At 37.7% G+C, this 27,497-nt stretch overlaps 1 protein-coding gene across 3 annotated transcripts in view; it reads right to left on the reverse strand.

Annotated features, from left to right (window-relative positions):
* Positions 1-27,497, reverse strand: part of TMEM117 (transmembrane protein 117) — a 542,479-nt gene that overhangs the window by 430,195 nt on the left and 84,787 nt on the right. For all 3 annotated transcript variants that reach the window (XM_012459074.2, XM_064369843.1, XM_012459073.2), the window contains exon 3: positions 11,196-11,328. In XM_012459074.2, the coding sequence (XP_012314497.2) occupies positions 11,196-11,328 (133 nt within the window). The remainder of the gene's footprint in view (positions 1-11,195; positions 11,329-27,497) is intronic.

A 27,497-nucleotide genomic window follows, 5' to 3' on the forward strand; every position in this document is an offset into this window, starting at 1 on the left:
TTCTAGGGTTTCATAGCTTTGGGTTTTACATTTAAGTCTTTAATCCATCTTGAGATAACTTTTTGTATAAGGTGTAAGAAAGTGATCCAGTTTCAATTTTCTGCATATAGCTAGCCAGTTCTCCCAGCACCATTTATTAAATTGCCTTCCCCATTGCTTTTGTCAGGTTTGTTGAAGATCAGATGGTTGTAGATGTGCGATTTTATTTCTGAGTTCTCTATTCCGTTCCCTTGGTTTATGTGCCTGTTTTTGTACCAGTACCATGCTATTTTGGTTACTGTGGCCTTGTAGTATAGTTTGAAGGCATCATAGTGTGATGCCTCATTTGTTCTTCTTGCTTACGATTGTCTGGACTATGAGAGCTTTTTTGGTTCTACATGAATTTTAAAATAGATTTTTCTAATTCTGTGAAGAATGTCAATGGTAGTTGAATGGGCATAGCATTAAATCTATAAATTACTTTGGGCAGTATGGCCATTTTCACCATATTGATTCTTCCTATCCATGAGCATGGAATGGTTTTTCCATCTGTTTGTGCCTTCTCTGATTTCCTTGAGCAGTGGTTTGTAGTTCTCCTTGAAGAGGTCCTTCACTTCCCTTGTTAGCTGTATTCCTAGATATTTTATTCTCTTTGTGGCAATTGTGAATGGGAGTTCATTCATGATTTGGGTTTCTGTTTGTCTGTTGTTGATGTATGGGAATGCTTATGATTTCTGCAAATTAATTTTGTATCCCGAGACTTCACTAAAGTTGCCTGTCTGCTTAAGAAGCTTTTGAGCTGAGAGGATGGGCTTTCTAGATATAGGATAATGTCATCTGCAAACAAAGACAAATTGACTTCCTCTCTTCTTATTTGAATACCCTTTATTTCTTTCTCTCGCCTGATTGCCCTGGCCAGAACTTCCAACACTATGTTGAATCAGAGTGGTGAGACAGGGCATCCTTGACTTGTGCCAGTTTCCAAGTGGAATGCCTCAAGTTTTTGCCCACTCAGTATGATAGTGGCTGTGGGTTCGTCATAAATGGCTCCTATTATTTTGAGGTATGTTCCTTCAGTACCTACTTTATTGAGAGTTTTAACATGAAGGGGTGTTGAATTTTATCAAAAGTATTTTCTGTATCTACTGAGATAATTATGTGGTTTTCGTCTTTAGTTCTGTTTATGTGGTGAATTATGTTATTTATTTGCACATGCTGAACCAGCCTTGCATCCCAGGGATGAAGCCAACTTGATCGTGGTGGATAAGCTTTTTGATGTGCTGCTGGATTCAGTTTGCCAGTATTTTATTGAGGACTTCTGCATGAATGTTCAACAGGTATATTGGCTGGAAGTTTTCTTCTTTGGTACCTCTGCCAGGTTTCGGTATCATGATGATGCTGACCTCATAAAATGAGTTAGGGAGGATCCCCTCCTTTTCAATTGTTTGGAATAGTTTCAGAAGAAATGCTACCAGCTCCTCTTTGTACCTCTGGTAGAATTCTAGACCTGAGTTTTTTTTGGTTGGTAGGCTATTTATTAATCCCTCAACTTCAAAACTTATTATTGGTCTATTCAGTGACTCAACTTCCTGGTTCAGTCTTGGGAGGGTGTATGGGCCCAGGAACTAAAACATTTCTTCTAGATTTCCAGTTTATTTGCACAGAGTTGGTCATAGTATTATCTGATGGTTGTTTGTATTTCTGTGGGATCAGTGGTGGTATCATTTCTGATTGTGTTTATTTGAATCTTCTCTCTTTTCTTCTTCATTAGTCTTGGTAGCCATCTATTTTAGTGATTTTTTTTTTTTTTTTTTTTTTTTTTTTTTTTTTTTTTTCAAAAAACCAGCTCCTGAATTCGTTGATTTTTTAAAGGGTTTTTCATGTCTCTATCTCCTTCAGTTTCACTCTGAGCTTAGCTATTTCCTGTCTTCTGCTAGCTATGAGATTTGTTTGCTCTTGGTTCTCTAGCTCTTTTAGTTGTAATGTTAGTGAGTCACTTTGAGATCTTTCTAGCTCTTGTGGGCATTTAGTGCTATACATGTCTCTTAACACTGCTTTAGCTGCATCCCAGAAATTCTGATACGTTGTTTCTTTGCTCTCACTGATTTCAAAGAACTTCTTGATTTCTGCCTTAATTTCGTTATTTACCCAGAAGTCATTCAGCAGCAGGTTGTTCAATTTCCATGTAGTTATGTAGTTTTGAGTGGGCTTTTAAATCTTGAGTTCTAATTTGATTTTGCTGTGGTCTCGGAGACTTTTGCTATGATTTCAGTCCTTTTGCATTTGCTGAGGTGTGTTTTACTTCCAATTATGTGATCAATTTTAGAGTAAGTGCCACGTGGTACTGAAAAAGAATGTATATTCTGATGTTTTGGGGTGGAGAATTCTGCAGATATCTATCAGGTCCACTTGACCTAGAGCTAAGTTCAAGTCCTGAATATGTTTAGTTTTCTGTCTTGATGATCTAATACTGACAGTGGGGCATTAAAGTCTTCCACTATTTTGTGTGGAGGTCTAAGTATCTTTGTAGGTCTCTAAGAACTTGTTTTAAGAATCTGGGTGCTCCTGTATTGGGTGCATATATATTTAGGATCGTTAGCTCTTCTCATTGAATTGAACCCTTTCACATTACTCTATGCCTTTCTTTGTCTTTTTTGACCTTTGTTCATTTAAAGTCTCTTTTGTCAGAAACTAGGATTGCAACCCCTGCTTTTTTCTGCTTTCCATTTGCTTGGTAAATTTTCCTCCATCCCTTTATTTTGAGTCTTTGTACATGAGATGTGTCTCTTGAATACAGCACACAGATGGGTCTTGTCTTTGTATCCAGCTTGCCATTCTGTGTCTTTTAATTGGGGCATTCAGCCCATTTACATTTCAGGTTAATATCGTTATGCATGAATTGGATCGTGTCATCATGATGCTAGCTGGTTAATTTTGCAGACTTGTTAATGTAGTTGCTTCATAGTATCATTGGTCTGTGTACTTCAGTGTGTTTTTGCAGTGGCTGGTAATGGTTTTTCCTATCCATGTTTAGTGCTTCCTTCAGGAGCTCTTGCAAGACAGGCCTGGTGGTGACAAAATCCCTAAGCATTTGTCTGAAAAAGATTTTATTTCTCCTTCACTTTTGAAGCTTAGTTTGCCTGGATATAAAATTCTGGGTTAGAATTTCTTTTCTTTAAGAATGTTGAATATTGGCCCCCAGTCTCTTCCGGCTTGCAGGGTTTCTTCTTAGGGGTCCACTGTTAGTCTGATGGGCTTCCCTTTGGTAGGTGACCTGGCCTTTCTCTGGCTGACCGTAACATTTTTTCATTCATTTTAACCTTGGAGAATCTGATGATTATGTGTCTTGGGGTAGATCTTTTTATGGAGTATCTTATTGGCGTTCTCTGGATTTCCTGGATTTGAATATTGGCCTGTCTTGCTAGGCTGGCAAAGTTCTCCTGGATGATACCCTGAAGTTTGTTTTCCAACTTGGTTCCATTCTCCTCATCTCTTTCAGGTATATCAGTTAGTTGTAGATTTGGCCTTTTTACACAGTCCCATAATTCTTAAATGTTTTGTTCATTCCTTTTCATTCTTTGTTCTCTAATCTTGTCTGCCTGCCTTATTTCTTCAAGCTCTGATATTCTCTCTTCTGCTTGGTCAAATCAGCCATTGATACTTGTGTTTGCATCACAAAGTTCTCTTCCTACGTTTTTCAGCCCCATCAGATCATTTATGTTCCTATCTAGACTCTTTAATCTAGTTAATAGCTCTTGTGATCTTTTATCATGGTTCTTAGCTTCTTTGCATTGGGTTAGAACATAATCCTTTGCCTCAGTGGAATTCGTTATTACCCACTTTTTAAGTCTATTTCTGTCAGTCCATCCATCTCAGCTTCAGCCTTGTTCTGTGTTCTTGCTGGAGAGGTGTGTGGTCATTTGGAGGAAAAGAGGCATTCTGGCTTCTGGGATTTTCACTGTTTTTGTGTTGGTTTTTCCTCATTTTCGTGAAATTATCTACATTTGAACTTTGAGGCTGATGACCTTTGGATGGGGTTTTTATGGGGTCTCTTTTGTGATGTTATTGTTGTTGTTGCTTTTTGTTTGTTTTTCTTGTAACAGGTTCCTCTTCTGCAGGTCTGCTGCACTTTGCTGAGGGTCTACTCCAGACCCTGCTCGCCTGGGTATCACCAGTAGTAGTTGCAGAATAGCAAAGATTGCTGCCTGCTCCTCCCTCTGAAAGGCTCATCCCAGAGGGGCACCAACCTGATGCCAGCCGGAGCTCTCCTGTATGAGATGTCTGCAGACCCCTGCTGGGAGGTCCCACCCAGACAGGAGGCATGGGGTCAGGGACCTTCAGCAGAGCTGGTGTGCTGTGCTCAGGGAATCCCGCTCATTAGGATCAGCTGATCTCTTCAGAGCTGGCAGGCAAGAAAGATCAAGTCGCTGAACCTGACACTGTAGCCACCCCTCCCCTCAGGTGCTATCCCAGGGAGATGAGAGTTCAGTCTGTAAGCCCCTGACTGGAGCTGGTGGACTTTCTACAGGGAGGCCCTGCCCAGTGAGGAAGGACCTAGAGAAGCAGTCTGGTCACAGCTGCTTTGGTGCACTGTGGGGAATTCCACCCAGTCCAAACCTTCCAGGCTCCTTAGCACTGTCAGGGGAAAATTGCCTACTGAAGCCACAGTAATGGTGGTTGCCCCTCCCCCGGGGAACTTGGTCATCCCAGGCAGATTCCAGACTGCTGTGCTGGTGATGGGGATTTCAAGCCAGTGGTTCTTAGCTTGCTGGGCTCTGCAGGAGTGGGACCTGCTGAGCGAGACCACTTGGCTCCCTGGCTTCAGCCCCCTTTCCATGGGAGTGGATGCTTCTGTCTCACTGGAGTTCCAGGTGCCGCTGGAGTATGTAAAACTCCTGCAGCTCGTTGCCTGCCTGAACAACCACCCAGTTTTGTGCTTGAGACCCAGGGCCCTGGTGGTGTAGGCTCACAAGGGAATCTCTTGATCAGTGGATTGCAAAAATCTATGAAAAGCATAGTACCCCTGGTGGGTGGCACAATCCCTCACCACTTCCCTTGGCTGGAGGAGGGAGGTCCCTGCCCCACCCCCCACCACTCCATGCACTTTCTGGGTGAAGCAATGCCCCACCCTGTTTCTGCTCACTCTCCATAGGTCGTGCCCCTTGCCTAGCCAGTCCCAATGAGATGAACTGGGTACTCGAGTTGGAAATGCAGAAACCACCTGCCTTCTGCATTGGTGTCCCTGGGAGCTGCAGACCCAACCTGCTTCTATATGGCCATCTTGGTCCCTCCCCCATCTTCCCTTTTTTCCACAAGAGATAAACTGATAGGAGAAATAAAAAAAATAAGGACAATTGTTACTTTTAAACAAACAAAGCCAAACAAAGCCCCCAACCCCACAAGACCCCACCCCCAGCCTCTACCACACCCATGTCTGGGAGCAATTGTTTAAAGTTATTTTGTTTCTGACCAGCTGTACAGTCAATCAACAGCTTGTGTTATTTTAATGTAAATTCTTGGTAAACAACTCAAAAGCTGCATCTTCTTTTCCTTTAAAAAAACACTTATAACTGCTGTTAACTGAAGCATATTTCCAGGACCACTTGAATCTATGCTCCTGGGTTGCAGTCCTCAAGCTTGGCCTAAAGAAACTCTACTTATATTAATTTTGCCTCAGTTTCTTCCTCTTAAGTCTACACTTTCATATACTGAGAAAGCAGCAAATTACAATATTGGTTCTTTTGATTGGAAAATGCATTAATATGATTTTTTTCACGAAAAGAAAAGCCCTTGATAAATCAAAGTGGATAGAAGTTGAGGCAAAAGGGAACTAAATGGCTCTACATAATAAAACAGAGGAATTCAAGTTATTTGGGGAGGGATGTCCAGAGAAAAAGTAAGAACCTGAAACTGGGAGAAGAGAATAGCTGAGGATGTTTTGAGATTCTAAAATCCAAAGGAAACTGTATAGTAAAATCACAAAACCGCACCTATGATAGCAGTTCCCTGGGAGATATTTCCCCTCCCCGCCGAGTCTAGTTTAAGTACAAGCTTCTTTGATGCTTGCCTGTGCTAGTGGTTTTGTTGGAGTTGGTAGCTAGGCAGACATGAGTAGAGCAGGAGAGGGCCCTCCCAGGAATGTCAGGTAAACATCAGGTGATAGGCAGTTGTTAAACTCCCTCTCCAAAATAATAGTTGGTTGCAGCCAGTGCCAGGGAAAGGCAGTCTCCCAACAGATAGAAAACTTTAAGCTGGTGATCGCTGCTTCCTGATAAGATCTCAGAAGTTAGGCTAGCGAGCTCAAGCATGTACACAAAGAGACAAAATAGCAGAGTTTAACTGGTATATGACCTTCCTCTGGTAATACTTGACCAGTAAAGGAAAACTGTCTCGAATGAGCATGCGCACCACTTCAATAAACACACTGCACACGCAGCCCCTCCCAAGTACCGGCAGGCCACTGAGCATGTGAACAGCCCACTCCAAGGTAAAAATCAGGGGAGAAGAAATGCAAACCTCAGAACCATGCCAATGTAAAAAAGCCCAAGTCAAGGGTCAGATAGGGCACTTGGATCTCTCAAGCTGCCTGCTTGGCTCTCTTCCAAGTGTACTTTACTTCCTTTCACTCCTGCTCTAGAATTTTTTTGTAAAATTCTCACTCTTGCTTTAAAACTTGTCTCAGTCTCTCACTCTGCTTTATGTCCCTTGGCTGAATTCCTTCCTCCAATGAGGCAAAAATCGAGTTTGCTGCAGACCCTATGGATTCACTGCTAACAGTTACATGTTTTCCATCTCACATCCCCTTCCCGCTGTAGCCCTTTGTGGGACCATCTGTGTAGAAACTTCTATTTTCGATTCTTCGGTTAATATGAGCCCACATTCTTGTTTTTGGTCCCTACATAAAGGTTAAAATTCAAGTGCCTCAGTCACCTCCACTGAGCATCTGGGAATAAGTTCACAGTCTCGCTGCCCAGTTTTCAGATCCCTCTGCATTTTTGACCTCTAGGATTTTTCCTGACCTTTGGGTAACCCAGCTATGCATTTCAAAGGAGGCTACCAAGTTGCGTTATCTCTTCCAGCTGTTCTCGAGATTTCGTAGTAGGTGAGGTTTCAGGTTAACCAGTCTGCCACCTTGTAAAAAAAACTCATAAAATGGCTAGATGCGAAACTCTGCCCAGGATTAGCACCTTCTCTGCAGCAGAACCCTCAACATTTATAAAATGATGAATTTAGTTACATCTTGGTGATTAAAAGAATAAAGGAGGTCGGTGGCTCACACCTGTAATCCCAGCACTTTGGGAGGCGAAGGAGGGTTGATCACGAGGTCAAGAAATCAAGACCATCCTGGCCAACATGGTGAAACCCCGTCTCTACTAAAAATACAAAAAATCAGCCAGGCGTGGTGGCATGCGCCTGTGGTCCCAGCCACTCGGGAGGCTGAGGCAGAAGAATTGCTGGAACCCAGGAGGCGGAGGTTGCAGTGAGCCGAGATTGCGCCACTGCACTCCAGCCTGGCAACAGAGCAAGACTCCATCTCTCAAAAATAAATAAATAAATAAATAAAGGAGGTTACAATAAGCAACATTTTAGTGGTTTAAGAAATTGAAGTGCAGAAAGAGAGTCAAAGATGGGACAAAGTTTTTCCTCATGGTGCTAGAAATACGGATTGTCCGAGCCTCAGTCCCTTTTAGCTCAACCAGCTAAGTTACCACTTTCCCGCTCCATCTGACTGCTTTTCAGCTTGGCTCCTCAGAGGTGTCTAAAGCCATGAGTTAGTGCATACTTCAGGGAATGCACTGTAATGAGAAAAACAGGAGCCAGGCAACTCTGGGCTAAACAACTCTTGAGGTTCTGGTCTAGATAAACCTAGGGATTCTTTTCTCTATAGTAAGAGATCATGAGACCTCAGCTTAAATTAAATTTATACCCATTCCTAAAATTGGCACGCATTCACACAAAAAGCAGACTAGTCTAAGAAAACTCCTTCTTCCTCTTGGAAACCCTACAGTCACTCACCATTCATTCTAGCCCTGAACTCCTCCAGTTTGAAAAGGAATCCTAAAATGCAGTAACACAGATCTAGCCATCATACAGGAAATTCTTGAAACCCCTTTGGGAATAATTCTAGGTCAATATTCCTAGAGAGACCCATAAATAAGGACACACTGGACTCCCCACAGATTCAGTATAATGCAAATGAGATTCAGTGTAAAGAATCCTGAATTCCTCCTACTCGCAGAAATCCTCGGATATAAAACCAGTTACTTGTGAAGGCTGTGTGCTCACCGTCCTTTCGGCACTCTCTGGCTCCATCATTCCCCGCACTACATAGGATGAAGCAATACCTCAGAAAACATGGTGTCTTCTAGGACAACCCCTATAGCACAGCTGTATCCATTTGTTCTAAGAACTGATTTTCCTCCAAGTTTACACTCCTACTTCAGTGTGCTCACTAGATCAAACGATGTGTGCCATAAATGTTAGTAATACATCTTTTATAAATGGTGATTTATTTTTTATTTTTATTTTTGGAGGCAGGGTCTTGCTGTTTCACCCTAGCTAGAGTGCAGTGGCACAATCATAACTCACTGTAACCTGGAACTCCCAAGTTTAAGCAATCCTCCTGCCTCAGCTTTCCAAGTGGCTAGGACTACACGGTGTGCCATCACCCCCAGCTAAGTTTTTTATTTTTTTGTAAGAGACAAAGTCTCACTCTGTTGCCCAGACTGGTCTCAAACTTCTGGTCTCAAGTGATCCTCCTGCCTCAGCCTTCCAAAGCACTGGGATTATAGGCATAACTCATTATGCTCAGCCTTGATTTATTTATTTTTTCTGCAGAACTAACCCATTTGTCCCTTGCTTTGTATTTTTCTAAAATGTGGCACCTTTCATATACCTCTCAGTAAAAGATGTTTTTCCTATGAAGATGAGGCATAATGATGAAGAGTTCAACAGTTACATAAAAATCTATAAGACTGTATTTAGTCTGAGAATAAAAAAGACCACTTTCAATTTTAGTTAAGATACACATAAATTCTAGGCTAACTAGTCTCTTATTTCCTAAGCATATCTCCTGCTTATTTCAATTGTCAAATTCAGCTTGAATAATAAAATACAGAGAAAGGCTAACAGGCATGCTGTGAATAAGTAACACGCTCAACCATCAATCAGATCTGTGTTCTCTTTTTAACAATAAAGTGGTGGAACCTCTCTAGTCCTCAGTTTCTTGATCTCCAAAATTGAGATAATACAAATTCCTATTCCATGGAGTTATTGCGAGATTTAATTGAGATAATTCATGCCTGGTGTAAATGCTCAACAACTATTAGCTCTCATTTTATTTCCAGCTACTGAGTACTTTACAGAGTGCAAGGAATTATTTATTGTATTTAGTTTATTGCTTTCAAATCTACTCCCTTCCTCAGAATAAGCATTTCTGATTAGCACAGACTTCATTAGCTCTAGCTAAAAAAAACAAAAACAAAAAAACAAGAAGAACAAGCATAATTAGGTCAAAAGTCAGCTTCTGAGCAAAACATGTATTTTATGTATTATATAATGTATTATTTCCAGCAACTGCTTTTAAAATGTAGTTTTCATATAGGTTCTTTCTTCTTCTGCTCCCAATGCTTTGAGTACAAAAAAACTCAGAGAGAAACCTTTGGCTGTGTTAGGTAACTGCAATCATTACCCATTCTAGTATTACAGGCACTGCTCCAAGGCTGATGCACATTTTGACTAGCCACAGGTTAGAGCCTTCAAAACAGACCCGGTATTAAGACTAAGTCAAAGAAATAATCACAGACAAAGTACTTTAATAACTTTCTAAAGCCTGAACATTTTATCCAAAATCACATTCTTGAATTTATCACTTGTTGGTATGGACTAAAATATAAAACATGTGAAATGTATTTTTCCCTTTGCTATTCATCTCCTTTAACAGTGAGGGAAAAAAACAGTTAAATTCTAAACGAGCTTCCCTCTCAGTACTGAACAATGCTGGCCAAAATCTATATGTAACATCAAAACAATGCAATTGTTTTCCATTGGAACTGGACAACAATCTGCCTAGCCTACATTTAGAAGAAAAGGATATTACCTAGCTTTCTGACCTACTGGGGAAAACAGATCAAAATCTTTCTCAGTAATTATTTCAACACACAACAAATATCTAAAGTGGTTTATTATTGTCACTAATCTAATTTTAATACTAAGCCAATCTCCTTATATTCTGGCCTTAAAACTTACTGAGAGCAGGCTGAGCATGGTGGTTCACGCCTGTAATCCAGCACTTTGGAAGGCCTAGGTAGGTGGATCACCTGAGGTCAGAAGTTCAAGACCAGCCTGGCCAACGTGGTAAAATCCCGTCTCTACTATAAAATACAAAAATTAGCCAGGCATGGTGGCAAGCGCCTGTAATCTCAGCTACTCTGGAGGCTGAGGCAGGAGAATCACTGGAACCCGGGAGGCGGACGCCGCAGTGAGCCAAGATCGTGCCACTGCACTCCAGCCCGGGCAGACAACAGGGAGATTCCATCTCCAAAAAAAAACCCCAAAAACTTACTGAGAGCAAACATAGAGGAAACTATATTGAAAGACCAATCCTTGTGTTTCATTACATAATGAAAGACATGGAGAAAGGAAAAAATATACAACCTACTTGTTAGCACATCTTCATGCCTTAGTGATTTGATAAGTATATATCACAAGCTATGAGTTAATACAAGGTGCCCCACTTTTAAAACAACCTCTTTATAACAAAGGTCTTCTCTGTTGGGACTGTCAAGAGATTAAAGAAAATGCCTCCAGTACCAAACACTTTTACTTAGCCAGGCATTGCAGAGCAATGAAATTGCAAACCTGGAAACCTTCATCTTAGCCTCACTCTATGAATCATTTGAATATATGCAAATCAATAAGATATCCTTATTCCTATACCCTCTTGTCAGTATAATGAAATTAATACCTGTCCTCCCACCACCCTATATAAAAGTCCTGAAAAAAAAGGAACAGAATCTAAGTATTGTAATGCACTATACGTTTCCTGGAAAAAAAATTTAATGTCTTAGGTAAGAAAAAATACACAAAATACTCCTTCTTCTTAGAAATCGAATATTTGTAAAGCAGACTTCTACTACTACAAGCTAAAAATTCTGAAATTCTTATGAGTTTCAAACATAACACTCACCACAGTAGAAAGGGGAAATATAACCTACCCCATGTTCCCATCCATTAGAAGAATCGTGTTGTATATGTGAGAAAATATGAAGAGAAAGAGAATTGTGCTGAAGAACATTGTCATCCATGACCCATGATCCTCTCGAAACATTTTTAATCGGAGCAACTGACCTGAAACACAAATATTATTAAAAATTAATATACATTGTAACTCAAAATTCATAGATCTTTGCTTTATTTTAGTGAATCTCTATTGTCTCACTATATTCTGAAGTCTTTGTCATAGGACTGCCTTATGAATGAAGCCACTATATAATGTTCTTTCTGCTCTTTTGTAAATAAATGATCATAAAGTCCAAGACGATCCTCATATCACATTTCACCCTAAATAGTACTAATGCAAGAATCTAGTGTTCACAGATAGTTCATCATGCTAGCATGAAAACAAGATGAATTAGAGCCCCCAGTTACCTGCTGTTTTTTATTTTACAAATATGTTTTTTGTTCATACTAAAACTACTTAAGGCAAATGGTAAAGAAGTTGCATGAATCCCATATCATTTCCTTTTGCTTCTATAGATCCATTCCCAATACTGGCCAGATGATAAAACCAAGGCCAACCTTACTTACAAGATCTAATTATTTAAGGTACATGAAAACTTGAAAGAAAAAATTAAGTCTCTGTTATAAAACACGCAGCTTAGCCTCACTCTCAACTGAAATAATCCATACCCCCCATACAAGTACAAACACAAGTGCAGACGAGAGGTGATAGTGTATGTGTTAATGAAGCTTGGTATGACTTGCTGGACAAACATATTTTTCACCCTGATGACTAAAATTCCATTTATGAAGACAAATACTAAAATTAGACAGAAAGTTAAGATGCATACACTTTAAGGAAGAAAACTATATTAAGATGAACACTGAAGTAAAAATTACTAATATCAGAATTTAACCAGAGAAACGTTTTGATTTATGGTAAAGAGAAATGATGGCACCAGCACCCTGAAAGGTGAGAAAGGTGAAAATTCTTGGGAGTAAGAAAGAAGTGAGCATAGGTCACCCTGCTTCTCCCAAGATAAATTTTGTCTATTATATTTACCTTCCCTCCTAAGAATAAGGGAGATGATGTGCATATAGGAACTATAATTAAAATAGAGTAGACCTGAATCTTACAATAAAATTTCTTACTACAGAAAATATTCCCTTTTTTAATGATATGTCAGTTATGAAATATATGTATGTATTTCTATCTGGAAATTATCTCTCTGAGGACAAACAGTATCTCACAATATCTCACTGAGCATAAGAAGAAATAATCTTTTAAGATTTAACTACTGAACTTTTCCTTATATCTCACCTTTATTAAAATAGCACTTTAGATTTCATTTGCCAACCAGGTTAACAGAAATATTATCATAGCCAAAACTTCAGATGGAGGGTTAAAAAAAGGGGAAGGAGATTTGGTTACATCACACCACAGACTCTTGGCCTATACAAGAGAAGCAAAGGTTAAAACTGAAAGTCAGGGAGAACGTGACTGTATAACTAAAAGAAGAATGTGGAAAACCTTCTACTACAACAAATGATACTAGCCCCACAAATCATAAGATCACAGAACTTGCCTATTAATTGAATCAATAATTATGAAAAGCCAGAGATTTTCAAGACTCCACACAACATATTGACAAGAATTATAAAAAGATATAATTGAGAGTAAAACCACATGCCATAAATATCTTACACTATAAAGAATATGTATTCATTTATTGAACAAATATTTAACGTGTGCCTCTTACATGCCAGAAACAGTTCTAGGTGCTAGAGATTCAACTGTAAGCAATGCAGGAGAGTGCTTGAAGTCAATTTTCATTTGAGTATTTAATGGAGTTGTGACCTTACGTTGGACTCATGGACTCTCTTTGTTCACGGGTCCCTTTGCTGCAGGTCCTTTCAGCTTTAGAACAAGACCTATTTATTTAATTCAGCAGTTGATAATGAAGAACTTAAAAGACCGGCAATTAAGAGTTTTTTCAAGATTTAAATGCGAATTTCTTTCTTAACATAAGCATATGTCAAAAATTTCACTAACAGATGTACTTTAAAAGTCAAATAATAACGCTGGTGATTTAACAGTGCTTTGCAAATAAAATATTGTAGACGAATTATACACAGGTGGAAACAGCACAAAGAGAAAAAGAGAGATGTGGCAGTACTATTTATTCTGTCGTTGCCAAGCTCCTCATCTGCCACTAATTTCAGCCATTAGTGTCGTTAGAACAAAATGGCAGGTTAACATGACTTGAAATTCATCTGAATAAAAGTGCTGCAAAATATTAAGCTCAGAACTAGTATGACCCAAGCGTTGAGTTAAAATGTATTATAAAAATTTTCCATAAGTACTTAAAGATTAACTTAATGAGTAACCCTCAAATGTTAGAAACATACATACATGGACTGCCCTCAGGTAACTGTTCTCACAAAGGCCTTCAGTGTTGAGTCGAATCATATCTCAAAAATTTCCCATAAGCTACTTATAGGTTAACTCAATGAATAACCCTCAAATGTTAGAAACATATACACATAGACTGCCCTCAGCTTACTGTTCTCATGAAGGACCTCTCCCATGCAATGTCATCAGACCAAGAACCTTGGAACTACCTGAGGATGTCAGATAGAAACACATTGTCTCTGCCCTTTAGGGTGACTATACATGTGGTTTGTCTGGGACAACAGTGGTCTTTAATTTTTGTCCTGGCATAAGTATTAATAGTAATCCCTTCCTTTCTTAAGTGTGCTGGTTTGGAAAATAAATTATGTGCCATTTTCCTATAGGTCCGAGAATTCAGAATGTTTTCTGACTTTCTTTTAGAGGAGTTTCAGAAGACAACTGAGTAACAATAATCTTTACAGGCCAATAGAAGTGAAGAACATCACTAAGAGGGATACGTTTCTGACATGGTCAAAATGATTTTTATTTTAATCACAGATATGGTAATATTTGTAAATACGCGTGTGTATTTATGTTATTAATAAGATCCATCTTGGAGTGTATAGACTGTCACCTTCAACACAGTCGAAGAAATTAGAAAATACACCTTAGAGCAATCAAAAGCATTAATGTGGAACACAAACCCGTATGTGTGATGCAGGAGAGGGTGGGAGGGCACAGGGATTGATGATTATGAATGCTGGCTAAAGTCAGATGAAATGGTGGCCTAGAACTTCAGAATTTGTTCTGGAAATACAGGTTTAGGACCACTAAGATGTCATAAAATTCTAACAAAATTAATGAGATAAAAGCATATTTAAAAGTGTATATAAAATGAGCCCACATATGTTGTAGAAAATAGAGGTAGACAATTGTGACAGGGAGAATTATGGAGAAACTACTTGGTTTCTTGGCTTTTTTGCTGCTGTGTTCTCTTCACCAAAAGAACAGAAAGAAGAATTTCCTTTCTACCTCACTGCCAGACTTTTTTATCGAGAGTTCTAGGTCCCTTTTCTTTGGAGTGATTTTCACATGGAGGCCTGTGCAAAGAAATACACTGAAGAGTCTCAGAGGAAGGAGCAGAAGTGTTTGTGTTTCCAGGAAGGAGATGTGGGTAGCCCTGCCTTTGGAAAGCTGTTAAAGCAGAGGATCAGATAGACCAAGCGCTTATGTATTCATAAAGAATACAAGGATTTAGGCCTCCAAGGTGGCAGAACCTCATTTGGGGATGACTACATGGATGTTGGTGAAGGCCAAGGTATCAAGGGTCATGATACGGTTTGGCTGTGTGTCCCCACCCAAATCTCACCTCGAATTGTAATAATTCTCATGTGTTGTGGGAGGGTCCAAGTGAGAGGTAATTGAATCATGGAGGTGAATCTTTCCTGTGCTGTTCCTGTGGTAATGAATAAGTCTCATGAGAGCTGATGGTTTTACTAACGGGAGTTCCTCTACACAAGCTCTCTCTTGACTGCCACCATGCAAGATGTAACTTTGCTCCTCCTTTGCCTTCTGCCATGATTGTGAGGCCTCCCCAGCCATGTGGAACTGTGAGACAATTAAATCTCTTTCCTTTATAAATTACCCAGTCTCAGGTATGTCTCTATTAGCAGCATGAGAACAGACTAATACACATGGCTTTGGAAGTCTGAGTTATCAAACTAAGCTAGCCCCAGGGGAATGGCACCAGTAGGGCAGCCACCCACCTCTATTAGGTGCATGATGACCTGAGTAGATTCCAGGCATCTTAGATAGAGTCATTGTGCCAAAGTGATAGAAGACCATTACTGAAGTAGCAGTAGAAGGGGTAGAGAAGTAAAAACAAGCTGAAGGAGTCTTTTCAGGATCGGTAGCCCTGAACTCCTGCAAAACCTTAGTGAAAGAAAAGGTGATTTGAGATATTATTAGTATTGTACTCTCTGCTTACCTTGGTAAGCAAAAACTTGAGTAAGACTTAATTTAGAGGCAACAGTGTGGCATTACACATGAGACCCTGACTAGGAAATATAAAAGGACAAATGAGGGGGTTCATTCCCCGAGAAGACTGCAAATCGAAATTAACACTACTGTCCATTAAGTCTTCTGCTCTAAAACCTCCTGTATATAATTTGATCCACCCATATAGACAAGAAACAAACAGAATCTGCAGTTACTGAAAGGAGCATATTTAGTTTGTTGGAGTAAAAAGATACAACAGTCAAAAAATCAGCATAGCAGGCATTCCGCATACCAGTAAGAATATTACTGCCGCAAATAACAAAAGGGAAAACAAAAAATAACTAAACTAAAACTAGGTTAAATTATAAGGAGTCTTTATTGACTTCCTTCTCACATCTTTTATCTTTTTTCTCATGTCTGTTCCCTAAACAAAACATAATTAATTTTTACATACAATAGATATTCAAGAAATAATACAGATCTAGTTTAGCTAAAGGAATAGAATGACTACAAACAAGACCTGATCCAGCACTCACACAATATTATCAAGGTTTGATTAATCTCTATTTCCCAGCTCCATGTCCTCAGAGTGGGGTCTCATCCTAACTGGCTCCCACTACTTTCTCCCCAGGACACACGCGCGCACCCTTTGTTGTCCCAGGATGACTATAACAACCTGAGGACTGCTTCTTCATTGTTGTCCATGGATGAAAAGATAATACTTCTGCTGTAGCATTTCTAGAGAAAGTTATGAGAGTCAATCTGTTCGGGCTCATTTGGGTCCTGAACCGATTACCCTAGCCAGAGTTATGAAAAGCAATTTAATTAATCCTTAGGATTAGCTAAGCCTATGCTACCTGCTCCACTCCTACAGCCAGATCAAATTAGTTCCCTAGCATCACCTTGACCCCAAATGAAAGTTAAGTTTGGCAAACATAGTATCGAAGAGGGGACAGCCACAGACAAAAGGCCTCCAGGTCCTTGAATCACTGCTTAGAACACAGGTGCCTGACATGTTTTGGGCTTTATGTGAATGAGAAATTCAACTGGTCTACAGTCACACATTTTGGAGGTTTGTATTACTGCAGCTACCATTATCTTACAGGTTCAGAGATGACTGATGGAAAGAGGCCCATAGAAGGCAAGAAAAATGGGCTTTAAATGGCCCACATGAAGTCTTTATTTCCTTTATCTTTCTTTACATCCCTAGTTCTCAGCATAATAGAAGGCAAGAAAATGGGGTTTAAATGGCCCATTTTAGAGGAGTTTCAGAAGACAACTGAGTAACAATAATCTTTACAGGCCAATAGAAGTGAAGAACATCACTAAGAGGGATACACTTCTGCTTAGAAGGCAAGAAAAATGGGGTTTAAATGGCCCACATGAAGTCTTTATTTCCTTTACCTTTCTTTACACCCCTAGTTCTCAGCATAATACATAATAAAATACTTTTACTGAATGAAATACTGATGGGAAGATTCTAGAAAGAAAATTAAGACCTGCACTCAAGTCCTCCAAAAGAAAAATTATTCAAGTAAACTATGAAGAAAACACACGTTGCTGGCAATGACCCTAACGAGACATAGTGGGAGTGGGATGCGGCTTCTCCTTCACAAGGTTCCTCTTCTCTTCTCTTGTCCCGCTGATCACAAAACCCACACCACTACCTTGCTGACACTATACCTGCTAACCTAGAGGCTTTAATCATACAAAGAAAATAGCCATTCTATATTTCTCTTCTGTGTTCTCATAATGTTTAAACAGGCCTTTTACTCAAAGAATTCCAGAAACTGGCCTTAGGAGATCCAAATATCCACCCAAGGTTGTGGGGTGTCTCACCTTGAAAAGGAAGGCTGAACAACTGATTTATAGCCTTGTCGTCCCCAGCCAGACCACTAGGTGGCATATTACCTCAAAATAACCATCACAACCAGATTTGCTGCCCTGCATACCCCAGCCATCACATGCTTTACCCAGCCCGGTGTGCACACCCTATCCCTAGTGTCAGTTCCTGTGCATTGCCTAATAAAAAATCCTACGGGCTCTTTTCAGGGAGCCAGTCAGAGAATCCTTATACCTCTACTGTCTCCCTTGAGCTCGAGCACAAGCCCCAGAATAAAGCCCTGTCTGGCTAATCTGCTTGGCCTTATGTTAATTTCTATTGCACGGGAGCCTAAGAGCCTGTGGTCTATAATGCTAAGGCCCACAGATTTGTATAATTTTTGTCTACTATATGTGTGCTATACCGTTTATAAACTGTAGCACAGTAGAGACCAGGTTGATCTTCTTTACCACTATGTCCCCATGGCATAGTACCTGGCATACAACATGTCTTAAGTCTTTGTCCAATGGATAAAAATATAAAGGGCTATACAAATAAATGAACAAGCTCCTGCTTCCTTATCAGCCTTTTCATCAACACCACCATTTTCTATGTACCCTATATTTGTCTTACACATCCCCAGTGAGCTCCCAACTCTGATGTACACCTACAATTTGTTTTCTCTAATTTTGGCTACTGTGGAAAAAAGTTGCACAACACAGTTGAGAAGCCACTATGTAATCATGATTCCAAGTTTAGTTGCTATCACAGCACTGCACATTAATGCATCAGTGCTTTTTCCTGTCCTTGTCAATTCTCTTTCCTGTTCTCCTCAACATCTATTTCAAGTTTCACTCAAAGCTCCTATTAAGCCCCTTTCACTCTTAGAATATGGCTTTGGTCCCAACCTCAAGGTGACATCCTTCCCATCAAACATGATTTCCCTCAACTTCCTACCTGCTCACATTCACCTACTTATCTACCTTCATGACTAACCTAACTTCCTTCCCTTATTCCTCAGAGGATGCAGTACTCCTCCCAAAGAAGACCTTACTTGTGCCTTTTTAAAACCACACCCTCTCCTCTCTTGGGAGACTTGGTCCAGCCATCTTTTCTCTCCTTTATATATCTGATCTCTCTCTCTCCTCATTCTTTTTTCTCCACCTCTGAAGGCTCTTAAGTTGATCCTAAAAACAATGTCCTTGAACTTCCATTCATTCTCCTTGTTTTTTCATCCAGACTTCAAGAAAGAGTAATCTTTATCACACCCACTCACCGAGATCTTACTTGCCTTGCAAACACTCTACTGAAATTGTCCTGGCAAATGCAATGACCTCTACCACTCCCAAATCCATACGAAATATATTGGTCTTTAATTTGCAAGACATTCTGGCTGCATCTGACCTAACAGTTGTTCTCCATCTCTTTTGACACTACTTCCTTAACTTCCCTAGCACCAAATATGCCATTCTTTTTCTATTTTTCTGATTTATCTCAGTTACCATTTTAGGCATCCCTTCTTCCAATTATCCCATAAATGATGATGTTCCATGGTCTGTCCTCAGTCATTGTCTTTATCATATCTCTATATGATCTTATCCTCTCTCATGGTTTCAACATCCAGTATCTCCAGCAGCAACTTTTCCTCCTGAGCTTCACACGGAATTTGGCTGCCCACTATAGTCCTAAATATCCTATCAGCAAATCAAATGCAGTATACAAAAACAAAGGCAAAATCCCTACCCTCTGCCCCAACATATGATACGCCCCAAATTTGCAATTTGACCCATCCCCCCCGCACAAGTCCATTCCTACTTCTGAATTTAATATCTTATCATTTTCAAAATAATTCAAGACAGAATTCATTCTTGGTTTTTTCTTCCTTCACACCTTCCATTTCAATCAATGGCCATATCATTTTATGTCCTTACATCCAAACTATTCTCTCATAATTTAGGTTCTCGCTGTCTCTTGATAAGACCTATTGCAACGCCTTCTCAACTGGCCTGTCTTACTCCAGCCTTTTCCATCTCAAATCCACCCTCCACAGAGCCAACAGATCTGACTAAAATCATGTGTGGCCAAGTCACCCCTTCACTTAAAAAAATCTTTTAATAATTACCATTCTCCCTTAATATAAAATGCAAGCTCCCTAACACAGTATACAAGGCATGACTTGATTTGACCCGTACTTTCCTCTCCTCCTTCATCACTCCCTTCCTTTCACTCTGTTTCCACCAACACTAAGCAGGTTGCATTTTCTACGCTCACACTGAACCCTCTGCTTCGCCATAATTCAACTAACTGCTCTACTTCATATAAAGTATAAAATACAGGTCAGAAATGATCTCTAGGAAGTCATCTTCTTTGTTAATATTTTATATCTGGGATTATAGAAAGAGTTTATGGGATGGACTCTCACAGGAGGTAGTAAGTTCCTTTCAGCGCAGACAGGGAGGAATGGCCAGGCATAGTTTAAAGGGTTGGATTACATGACTTTTAAGATCCAGTCCAATTCTGGGATTTATGATTTGTGTTGTCAGTGAGAGATTAGCTCAAAATCTGCTAATTCAAAAGACTTAGTTAAATATATATATATATATTTATGTATATATATAGATATATACATTATCCTTACCCACTAAAAGAAAAATTATTCCTCCTTATATTTTATCTGTCATTGTATGCCTCTCTAACATATAAAATGAACCTGAAGTAACACACTGATAACATTCTTTAAAGGCCAAGTTAATATTTAACATTTCGAATGTTAGAATACTTGACAATAAATGTAATCCCTATTTATTATGGCTAGAAGAAGAGAATAAAAGATAAAATGAAATTTGATCACAGCACTTGAAAATTAATTGAAAGTCACTTCCAGTCAGACTAAAATAAGTATATTAAGAATTCATCACAAACTTGTGTAAATTTATAGTTTATGAAAACATGATATGACTATTTTTGTTTAAATTAACTAACTAAAAACTGGTAACAGAAGCCTGAACAACATAGAAAAACTCTGTCTCTAAAATAAAAAATTAGCCAGGCATAGTGGAGCACCTGCAGTCCCAGCTACTCCAGAGGTTGAGGTGGGAGATTCAGTTGAGCCCAAGGAGGTCAAGGCTGCAGTGAGCCATGATCATGCCCCTGCATTCTAGCCTGAGTGACAGAGTAAGACCCTGTCTCAAAAAAATTAAAAATTAAAAAATTAAAAATGGTAACAGAATAAAAATAACTAAATTATGAGAATTATTCCATGAATGGGCCATCAACAAAGTTATCTAACAAACTACACCAGAGTATCATTATGGGGGTTAGGATGGTCTAGTTGGACAAACATGGCTTTATATAATAATGTAAGATCATAAAACTTTTGTGCTCTGGAAGTACCATTACATTAATATTCAGATAAATCTTATTTCAGTGTACAAAGAGAATTTAAAAACTTTGAGCAGATGGTTATCATCCCTTCTTATGAACAGGAGTATACTCAAGAAATGTCTATTACTCACTGAATTTGACAGAATATCAGACACTGAATATTGAAATATAATCTCATATAATACTAAAAAAAATTACAATGTGAAATTCAAAAGAGGTTCTAGAAAGAAAAAAATAAAAGCATTGTTAGAAACAGCATAAATAATAGTGTGTTCAGATCTAAAGTTTAATGTCAATTTCAAAAATGTGTATGTTAAGATAAATATTTAGTAAAATTACTAAATAAACACATGTTGACAGAAATTATTCTCAGTAACACAGTAATAAACCTTCCATTTGAGAGAATCCAAATATTCTATTTTACTACAACAATTTGGCTCTTTCCATTAAACCATCCTCAAGTTTAACTAACTCAAATTGCTTATTGCTCAACATGAAAAAAGCATGACTCCAAGAGAAAATAAAGGTATATTTATTAGAATCTATTAGTTTTCCTTTCAAGGAAAAGGTAGCCATAGAATAAAAAGAATGCTGAATTAATACTACATATTAGCTTGTAGCCCAAGATAAGATTTATCAGCACACTTAACTTATGCATATTATGTTCTGTAATTTTGATGGAATCAATTTAGCCTATATATTATGAATATATACTAAGTGAAATCATATCAAATAGCATTTTTAAGGTCAAAACCCATCAAATATCAGCAATTTTATATCACTTAACCTAATAAGACATAACTAGCTACAATAGCTTTACAATAATTACATTAAAAACATTATTTCAACATTTAATAATCAAAATTCTTTTAATCTATTTTTATAATTCTAGTAAAAGTAAACAAAATATTTTCTGAACCATTAGAGATTGTCCCTATTGAAATTCTGGGCTGGGCGCGGTGGCTCACACCTGTAATCCCAGCACTTTGGGAGGCCAAGGCAGGCAGATCATGAGGTCAAGAGATCAAGACCATCCTGGTCAACATGGTGAAACCCCATCTCTATTAAAAATACAAAAATCAGCTGTGCATGGTAGTGCACACCTGTAATCCCAGCTACTCGGGAGGCTGAAGCAGGATGTCATTTGAACCCAGGAGGCAGAGGTTGCAGCGAACCGAGATCGCGCAGCTGTAATCCAGCCTGGTGACAGAGCGAGACTCCGTCTCAAAAAAAAAAAAATTCTGTATTTGAAACGGGCAATGAGATAGAAAGTATAGTTCCCAATTCTTAAAAATTAATATTCCTAAAAAAAAAAAAAAAAAAATTAATATTCCTACCATTATTAAATTTTTACACCTTTATCATTATAGTGATATCAACATTAAAAAACAAGAATACTTAACAATTTTAAAATAGGTTTTCCTTTAACTTCAGGCATTATATTAATGCAATTAAGAAAGGAACGTTAAATTTTCAAAAATCCCCTACAGGCCGATTTCCATGGTTTTAAGCAATCTTGATCAATCACAAGGCGTGGATGCCAGCTCCCTGATAAAAAGGCAGAGTGGAGGGGAAAGGAAGATTGGTCCTCCCAGATATAAACAGGCCAAGGCCAAGATTCTGCCATGTCAGCTGCATTTACATTATTCCTATTATTTGTATCTATGCATTCAGATCTCTCTCACTCTCCCTTTTATCCTGAATTTGATTTCATTCATGGCTTTCCACAGTCCTCTAAATCTTTCAGACTAGTGTCTTGTACTTGCAAATGTACTATCGTCTCCATTTATAGATTTACTAAATATATTAATAATTTATAAGATACAAGTTTAAATGACAGGTTAAGAGTATCAGAGAGGTGTTGATTATAGTTGCTATGCTTTTTAATTCCCTAGTAATATCCAAGAATAATGTATTTCAACTTCATTGATTAATAAATGAGACAGCTGAGGTATAAATAGTTCAAATAACCCACCAATGGTCACACAACAGTTTGAAGGCAGAGTCCAGGACTCTTTTGATGTACTTTAAGGTCAGTTAGGACAAATCTATCAATCATCATTTCTTTTAAGCCAAGAGTAAGGATCTTTTGGACAATTCTCCAGTAACTATCTAAGCCCAAGTTAAAGTAGAATCAAAAGAACAGGATTCAGGAATCACTTCAGTGATCATCATCAAAAAGGGTGTTTGAAAGGTGTTCAAACAAAAAGTATCCAGTCTTGAAAAAAAAAATCTTATTTTATAAAATCAAAGCAAAGTAAATCCGACTACCAAATAATTTTTATTAAAAATCTAACAAAAGTTACTTTGCATAAATTCTTATATAAGTAGTCATTTTCTCTATTTTATCTAGACTCCTAAGATTTTAAAAATCTAGAAATAAATAATATAATTTTAAATGCTACAGGCTTTTGTGTTAATGACAGTAGCTCATATGGCAAATTCTTAATTTGGTTGATAATGTTTTCCTAATAAAAACACTCATTTACTACGTATTTGTTGAGTGCCTACCATGTGCCTGCCCAGTGCTGTGTACTGTAGATATGATGGTAAGTAGGGGAAAGAAAACATACATAGATTTTCAGGCGCATCAAAAGGGCTAGAGGCAAGAATAGTCAGCTAAAATTCAAAGAGTACCAGTAAGCAAACTTAAAATCTATGGGTGTTTGGACCAAACACCCATAAGAACGCTGAGAAAATAAAATAAAAGTAAGCCCAAGGACACTGCAAGGTGGAGATGCTGAGTCTGGGTCTCCCAGCACAAATCAGGATCCTCCAAAGAACATAAAATTCACCTAAAACTATAGTATCTCTTGGATTCCAAATTTGGCAAATGTAATACTCTCTAGAGGAAAATGAGCTTTATTTAAATCCTCAGAATTTAGATAGATTATATTATTAAAATATGAGTTCAAAATAAAAATTCACTAAACTCAAAAAGAAATGTTACCAGGGGTGAGAGTTGATAGAAATAGCAATAAAACTTTAGACAATACAAGAACTTTAAACATTGAAATTACCAATATTTGAAATATGCCATGCCTCAATTTAATATACTTGGGAATTTCTCTACCCTCTGAAACACATGGAATATAGTTATAATTTTTGGTATCATTGTGATTAACTATGTTAACAATGTCATTTCTGGGTTCTTCTTTTGACCTATTTTTCTTCTGGATTATGGGTCATATTTTGCTGCATTTTTGTGTGCCTGGTAATTTTTGACTGGATGCCTGATGTTGTGAATTTTCGCCTTCTTGGGGGCAGGATATTTTTGTATGCCTGTAAGTACTGTTGAGTTTTGTTCTTGGATGCATTTGAATTACTTGGAAATAGTTTGGTGCTACTGAATATTTCTATTAAACTTTGTTAGGCAGCAGGAGCCTGTAGGGCTAATTTTGCCCCAATTCCATTGTTCTGAGTACTCTACCTGGTGGCACATACATGACAAGGTTTTATGTTTTTGCCTTGTGGGGACACAAACTATTCTTAGCCCTGTGTGAGCTCTAAGAATTTTTCCTGTGTTCCTTTTGAGTGATACCTTGCCCAGCTCTGGGTGGTTTCTCACATCCTGTGCTGATCATTACTCAGCTGAAGACCCCAGAGGCATCTGCAGATCTCTAGGGCTATTCCTCTGTGCTCCCTTTTCCACGCTGGTATTCTGCAGTCTGAAACAGCTCTCTTGGCCTCCCCACACACCCAACTCTGTCTCCTCCATTCAGGAAGACACTGGCCTCTGCCTGATTTCCTCCTTCCTGCAATGAAGCCAGAAAACTCTCCCTGGAGATTTTTGGATTGTAAGCTGGAGTAACTGCAGGGCTTATTTATCTTAAAAGACAAAAAAGATCTTAAAATCAGACAGTAAAGACAGATTATTTGAAAGGAACAATAATTACATTGATAGAAGACTTCCCAACAGCAACAAAATACACTTAGATGAGCCAAATTTATTGCATCTTTTTCCTCTTGGGAGATTTGCTGATTTTCAGGGCCATAGCGACCATATGGAAAACTGTGGCTTAGAGCTTAAGGCAGTGTCACTGGGCCAGAGATAAAAACCGAAATTCATGTCTACAAATGCAATCAGGACATGAGGGACCAAAATACCAGGAAAAAAAGGAAACTCAGAAAGTGACCCAAAATTCTAATACAATCTCCCATAGAGCATTTGCTGACACCTACTAAACTATGTAGGTGAGAGGTAAGACCAAGCAGAGAACTGCTGATAAAAGAAAAAACTAAGCATAAATTTTAGTCTCACAATGCTGAATAAACAAAAATTACAGTTCAGAGAACATAAAAGTAGAAGATTTCTGGGCAGAGTTCAGGCTTTAGGGTGTGATACATGAAAGGCAATATCATAGGGGTAAGGACAGATCAGAAACAGATCAAACCAAAGCTGAAACCCAGTATCTATATGCAAGTCAGAAGAAAATAATTTTCTCAGGGAAGATTGTATCATCATGAACCTCTCCAATTCTTTACATATTATCTCTAATATTCAATTTTTAAAATTAGGCACACAAGGAAACAAGACATAAAAAATTACTGAAAACCAGGAGAAAAAAAAATTGATAACATAAGCAGACTGACTGATGATGCAAAGATTGGCATTAAAAACATAGAAGTTAGATAACTACAATTAGCACACTCGAAGAAATACATAAAAAGATTACAAATTTTACCAAAGAAATAACCAATGAATAGATTTAATAGCAGTTAAATATGCACATATTATTTCATTTATATAAATTTCTAGAAAATGCAAATAAACAGTGATTGTGTGAAGGTATGGAAGGATAAGAGAAGCAAGTTACAAAAGCTTGTACAGAAACAGTTATCCTGACTGTGGTGATGATTTTACAGTTATACATATATATATCAAAACTTACAACACTGTATACTTAGGTATGTGAGGTTTGTTATATGTCAACTATACCTCAATAATGCTGTTAAAGACTAAAACAACAGTAATAATATCATTTAGAATTTAAAACATGGAATTTCAGTTTATGACAAAAATAGTTTACAAGGCAGAAGGGGTCAATAAATGTAAGTGCTATAAGGTTCTTGGAAATTGTTGGCAATATTAATTAAAGGTAGACTTTAATGTCAATTATGTATGTTTACTCTTTAGGGTAATCACTAAATGAATAGAAGTATGTATAACTAACAAGGTAGTATAGTAGTAATAATAAAATACTAAAAATATTTTATCCAACGAAAAGCAAAAAGGAGGACAGAACAAAAGAAAGAGAAGGCAAATTAAAAAAGTAACCCGGTAAAATGATATATTTAAACCCAAATATTTGATAGTTACGTAACTACAAATGGACTAAGTACTCCACTCAAAGACAATTGTCACAGGATTTTAAAAATGAAAAAAACAAAAAGCAAAAACTGAGAGAGTATAACTCCCATATACCTTCATTTAAAAGTACTTAAAGGAGAATGAATCTAATTCCAGAGGTGATCGCAGAAGAAATATCTGAGGGAAAAAAAAATGGCGATAGATAAAAGAAACTAGTAAGTATGTATCAAATCTAGACAAATATTGTTTGTATAAAATAATACAAATATTAACGTCTACTTTGTGGAGTTAAAAAAATAAAACTAGAACACTGAACAGAAATCCCATGGAAGAAGAGGTTGATTAAAGTTAAAACGTTCTAGAGAACTTTTATTATTTAGCAGATGATTAACATATTGATCAGCTGTAGAATAGCCAAGTTTTCTAATATACATAGTAAAGGATCAACAGTAGCCACTAAAATAGTAGATATTGAATACATATTTTCTAAACCTAGTAGAGGAGTGAATGAGGGATAGAAAGAGAAAAGGAATAAATAAAATTCAATCTGTGCAAAAAAAGGGGGGAGGGAGAAGAAAGAAGGAAAAGCTGTGCTAACAGAAAACACACACAAAAAAAGCTTGGCAGAATCAAATCCTAATATAAATGTAATGTATTGATGATCTTGCCAGTTAAAATACAATTGTTAGACAGAAGACAGAAAACTGACAGAAAACAAATCCAAAGATTTGTGTTTGCAAGAGATTGAGTAAGAATACAGAAGTGTTCAAAGTAATAGGCTGTAAATTTATATACCAGTTAAAACTAACCAAAAGAAAGCTAGAATAGGTATTAATTTTAGGCAACATAGATTTTAAGTTAAGAAACAGTATTAGGAATAAATAGAATCACTATATAATGACAAATATTAAATTCTCCAGGTAAATACAATGATTTTAAAATTGATAGATAAGACAAATTACACAAATAAGATAGATTCAAAATACTGCATGTAAAACAAAATTGGATAAAACTATAAGAAGGAATTTAAAAATCTATAATCAGTGTGAGATGTTAGCATTCCTCCCTCATTTAATGACAAGTTATGTAAACCAAAAAAGCAAAACCAAAAAATTATCAAAGAAATAGCGTATTTAAATAATATAATTAAAACTTGATTTAATGGACTTCATATTGAACCCTGCATGCAACAATTAGAGAACACATATTCTCTTCCAACACACACTGAAAACTTTAAAAATTGACAAAACAAATCTCAGTGAAGCTCAAAGATTAGATATCACACAGACCACATTTCCAAACAAATGTTATCAATTATAAATTAATAACAAAATGTTAAATAATTCTTATACCTCACACTTCAGAATTTAAAAACACATTTCAAAACAATT

The sequence above is a fragment of the Aotus nancymaae genome, unplaced genomic scaffold (assembly GCF_030222135.1).
Source record: "Aotus nancymaae isolate 86718 unplaced genomic scaffold, 86718_ANA_hifiasm-v0.15.2.pri h1tg000092l, whole genome shotgun sequence".
NCBI lineage: Eukaryota > Metazoa > Chordata > Mammalia > Primates > Aotidae > Aotus > Aotus nancymaae.